Source organism: Durio zibethinus, chromosome 22 (genome assembly GCF_047325235.1).
Source record: "Durio zibethinus cultivar Kanyao isolate XHJ-2024 chromosome 22, ASM4732523v1, whole genome shotgun sequence".
Taxonomy (NCBI): domain Eukaryota; kingdom Viridiplantae; phylum Streptophyta; class Magnoliopsida; order Malvales; family Malvaceae; genus Durio; species Durio zibethinus.
The window spans coordinates 2,993,461-2,998,506 of NC_143183.1; the positions used below are offsets into that span (position 1 = coordinate 2,993,461).

The 5,046-nt window shown below is 29.8% G+C and overlaps 1 protein-coding gene across 2 annotated transcripts; it reads left to right on the plus strand.

The window, feature by feature from the left end:
* The first annotated feature begins 1,510 nt into the window (after positions 1-1,510).
* LOC111307238 (coumaroyl-CoA:anthocyanidin 3-O-glucoside-6''-O-coumaroyltransferase 1-like) lies at positions 1,511-3,351 on the plus strand. Of its 2 annotated transcripts, XM_089751715.1 has the most exons (2): positions 1,511-2,651; positions 2,743-2,939. In XM_089751715.1, the coding sequence occupies exons 1-2, from the start codon at positions 1,806-1,808 to the stop codon at positions 2,794-2,796; spliced, it is 900 nt and encodes a 299-aa protein (XP_089607841.1). In that variant the 5' UTR covers positions 1,511-1,805; the 3' UTR covers positions 2,797-2,939. The 2 variants fall into 2 exon arrangements, with proteins under 2 accessions (XP_089607841.1, XP_089607840.1); XM_089751714.1 differs by having other exon boundaries at positions 1,521-3,351.
* Positions 3,352-5,046: the final 1,695 nt, after the last annotated feature.

Sequence of the window (5,046 nt, forward strand, 5' to 3'; positions counted from 1 at the left end):
ATTTTTTATTTTAAAAATTTTATTTTTAAAGAAAATTGATACTTTCAACTTTTTCTCAAAAATATTTTTTGAAAACTTTTATTTTAAAAATTTTATTTTTTAGAAAAATTGATACTTTCAACTTTTCCCTAAAAATATTTTTTTGGGAGTTTTATTTTAGAAATTGCATTAAAAAGAAAAATAAAATAAAACAAATTTTAAATTTAAATTTAAATTTAAAAATTTAAGGAATACCTAATAATTCTAATTTAGAAATAATAATAATAATAATAACTAAATAAATAAATAAAAATAAAACAAAAAAATTAATAAATGAAATAAAAAAATACCTTAACGTGGCTCGGCTCGATTGGCACTTAGGTCAGACACGGATCAAAAATGAGCTGGCGCTTGGGTCGGGTCGAATTTGGGCAAAACGCGCGGATCTTGTTTAAGCTTTGACACAAAACGACGTCATTTAGCTTACGTATAAAAGGAAAATTTTTCTTCTTTCCTCATATGTTTCCCCATATGCTCTCTCTTTCTTCTCTTCTCCTTCTCTTTCTAGGTGATTTTCGGTCACCGTTCCTGGTTGAATATCGTCTAGAAAGTCATCGGTTTCTAGGTATATTGCCAGAAACTAGGTTTTCTCGTCAGACAGTCACTGAAAAACTTAAATTTTTATCGAAAAATTTATCGAATTCTGAAAATTTCCAGAAAAATACAGCCAAAATTTCAAAAAAAATTTTAAAATTCCTAAAATTGCTAAACACTATTTTCTTGCTTCTGGTTTCTCTTTCTTTTCTTTCTATCCCCTGTTTTATGTGATCTATAGACCTATTTATAGAGATTGATCAGAATAGTTTCTGATCAATCCTAATTCTCTCTGGGATTTGGATTCAATCTTTGAATCCAATCCCAACTCTGTCAACTCCCAAATTCACGACAGAATACATTCTAATTTTTTTTTATCCTAATCCCAACTAAAAATTGATCCAAAAAAAGATAAAGTCAAAAAAAAAAAGATAAAAAATAATAGATAAAAAAAATATTAATAGATAAATAAGAAATATATTAATATATTAATAGATAAATAAAAAAAAATATTAACAGATAAATAAAAAAATTAATAATAAATAATAATAATAATAATAAATACAAATACAAATACAAATGAACTTATCCATTTGAATCAGGTCCAATTGATCCAAATCTAAACCAAATTAAATATCTATAATTATATTAATAAAAAATTAAAATATTTATACTACTCATTGTGGATTGAAAATTGGTGGCTAAAGTATAAAAGAAACTTTTAAACTAAAATTTATTAATCATTCAAGTGTTTCCGTTTGACAAAATTAAATGTTCAAACATTTATTTTTACTAATTGAGTTCTTATTCGATGAAAATTGATTAATCATCATTATTAATTTTATTTTAATAAAGAGTTTTATTAAGTGAAAATTGATATATAAGAGTTTAATTTGATAAAAATAATTGTTTGAAAGCTCTATTAATTATAATTAAACCATATGAGTTTAAATTATTATTTAATTATAATTCAAAGTTATTTTTTATATATAAGCCAAACAAACAAGTAAAAAAAATAAAAAAAATCTATTTTTGTTTTCGTTATCCATGTATATAATGGGCGAAGCCATCACAACTATGATAGAGGGCCAAAACAATAAATCAAGTGGGGAAAAGGGGCAAGTTTTGTATTATTAAGCGGATAATGATCCCCCCCTAGCGTTGCCTGTGAATGCTTTGAGTTTTATTTGAACGGCTGTGAGCAAGCTTGAGAGCAAGTTTTCCTATCCAGAATGGCACAAGCTTGCTCCATCAAGGTTCTTGAAGATAGCCATGTTTCTCCACCACCAGGCTCTGTTCCCGCAACCTCACTCCCTCTTACTTTCTTTGACACCATATGGGTTTCTTGTTGCCATATGCAACGCCTTTTCTTCTATGAATTCCCATACCCAACCTTCTATTTTATGCAAAACTGGCTCCCCAATCTCAAAAACTCACTCTCCCTTGCTCTGCAACATTTCTTCCCTTTTGCAGGTAATCTCAAGTGGCCCCCACCTCCTCAAAGGCCTTATATTCAGTATGCCGATAGTGATTCTGTCCACTTTGTTGTCACTGAATCCACAGCAGAGTTTAAGCATCTCACAGGCAACGGTCAGATTCCACGACGTGGTCAGGAATTAGAAGATCTCGTCCCGAAATTGCCACCGCCAAGTATGTGCTCTGATGGCGACAGTTTTGGCAAGCAGCAGCCTCTCATGGCTATCCAAGTCACCATCTTTCCCGACGTTGGGATTTCGATTGGTTTCACCTTTTGTCATGTTGCAGCTGATGGGAAGGCTTTTGGTCATTTCACCAAGTCATGGGCATCTATTTGTAGGTCGGAAGGGGACTTAACTTTTGTTAACAGTTATCTACCTGATTACAGCAGGGATTTGATCCAAGATCCTACAGATATTTGGTTGATTTTTCTTAAGGAAATATCTGATGCAAACATCATGACAACAATAAATCTAAAAGACAATGTTCGAATCTCCCCTGTAATCAGCAAAACCCAAGTTCAGATGTTGAAAAAATGGATTGCGAGAAAGTTTGTGGAAGAAAATGAGAAGCAGGATCCACCCAGATTGTCAACATTTGTGGTAACCACTGCTTTCATGTGGGTTTGTTTGATCAAATTACATCTAAGTAAAAAAACTCCTGATAATGGGATTTGCCATTTCGTTTTTCCAGCTGATTGTAGAGACCGCCCGAGATTACCCAAAAATTATTTTGGAAACTGCCTAAAGCAATGTATTGCAACAGCCAGAAGAAGTGAACTAATTGGAGAAAATGGGATTTTTGTGGCTGCAGACGCCATTGGAAGAGAAATTCAGGAATTCGAGAAAGAACCATTGAAAGGGTTAGAGAATTGGATTTCAAGTGCGAGGGAAGTGCTCAAAGAATGTGAGCACATTGTAACTCTTGGCGGATCGCCAAAACTGAGAGTTTACGAAACAGATTTTGGGTTCGGGCGACCAACAAAGAGTGAAGTCGTTCACATTGGTTCCTGTGGATCAATTTCTATTGCTGAGAGTAGGGATGACGAAGGTGCTGTCGAATTTGGCTTACCACTTGCTCCCTGTGAATTTGACAAATTCAATGCTATTTTTGAGCAATTTTTTTATTCGAGACTGTTAGAGCTTGATCCTTAATCATTAGACTTGAAATTAAGAATCTAATACCAACCAACGACATAGCTGTCCGCAATATTTATTGAACCTGTGACAAGTTATTCCTGCGATGGAGCAGTTGTTTTGTACATTTGTTTCATTTCAATGAATTTGTTTTTTCAATTGCTTATTGATTTTGAGCATTTATTGCTTATTGATTGCGGTTGGTTCGTTGTTGGAGCTGTTGAAGTTTATATTAATGTATAGGTTTTACAAGAGGGATAAAATTTATATAAAATTTTTCAAGTGAAGTTTATAAAATTTTTTTTTACATAATTTAATAAAAAATTCAAACCTATTAATAAAATAGAATATTAAGATTAATAATATGTAAAAAAATTATTAAAATTATTATTTATAATTTAAATTTGATCAATATTATTTAATAGTAAAAATTTTATTAATATTTTTATTAAAAATATTTATCTAAAATTTATAGCAAAATTTATTAATTTTTTTAATAAATTTATACTACTATTTTTTTTCATTTATCACTTAATCCTCCATCATCATTAGGAAATTTTCATTTATCCAAAGGGAAGAACGAGTATAAACACTAGAAAATCTACATGGTTTTTCTCTTAAAATATGTATAATTTCTTTAATAAGATTTTTTTTTTTGGATATAAATGACAATTTTTATTTTATCCAAGCAACCAAATATAAAATCATACTACAAAAATTTTGTAAAAAATTACCTATACAGCCAATACATCAATGTCAAATATGAAAATAAATTATTTACAAATCAGTATCATTAATTCTTCAACTACGATAAAAAAGGAATATATCATTTGCTTGTTCCGTCATGGTTCTTGAACAGAGAAAATTTTAAACGAATTTGTAAAATATTTTATTAGAAATGATTAAATAAAAATTTAAAAAAATTAAAATTAAAAAATTTTGTATTATCCCATGCACTGCTTTTTATTTTATGAATTCCCACACCCAACTTTCCATTTCATGCAAACCGCTCTACTCAATCTCAAAAAATCACCCTGCAACAATTCTTCCTTTTGCTTGGCAAAATCAAGTTGCCTCCACCTCTTCAAAGTCCTTATATTTAAGTTTGAATATAATTTTTTAAGTTTGGAGTAATTTAATTTCACCCAAAATATTATTATATTAATAAAATATTTTATTTTATTTTAATTAAAAATTAAAATATTAATGTTACTCTGATTGTGGATTGAAAGTTGATGGCTAAAGTATAAAAAAATTTGTGAATTAAAAATTAATATTCATTCAAGTCTTTATGTTTGGTAAGAATTGAATGTTCAAACATTTATTTTTACTAATTGAGTTTTTATTTGATGAAAATTGATTGACCACTATCATCAATTTTATTTCGATAAAGAATTTTATTAAGTGAAAATTGATATATAAGAATTCAACTTGATGAAAATAATTGTTTGAAAGCTCTATTAATTATAATTAAACCATATGAGTTTGGACGATTATTTAATTTTAATTCAAAGTTATTTTTTTATACATAAGCCAAATTTGAAAATATAAATACAGAAGTATAGAACCCTCGGCAGCATCATAATTCAAAGTGGTGCAGTTGGGCTCATTTTGTACAATAGCGCTACGGGCTATATGTTTGGGCCTAAAGGCGATCCCGACGCACTGAACCTCGACTGGAGGTCCAAATTGTGCTAGGCAATCATATGAAGGAATTGGTCTAGGTAACCATTCTCCATCTCTAACTGTACCAAGGACTCAATTGGTCCATATTTCTCATATACAAACAGCGTACAGGCTCAAGTATGTGGTCAGTCAATCTCTTTTTTTTTTTTGGTAATAAGAGAGGGTTTCCGTCAAT

Excerpts from the sequence above, each read along its gene's own strand:
- LOC111307238 (XM_089751714.1), top strand. The coding sequence starts at position 1,806 with ATGGCACAAGCTTGCTCCATCAAGGTTCTTGAAGATAGCCATGTTTCT.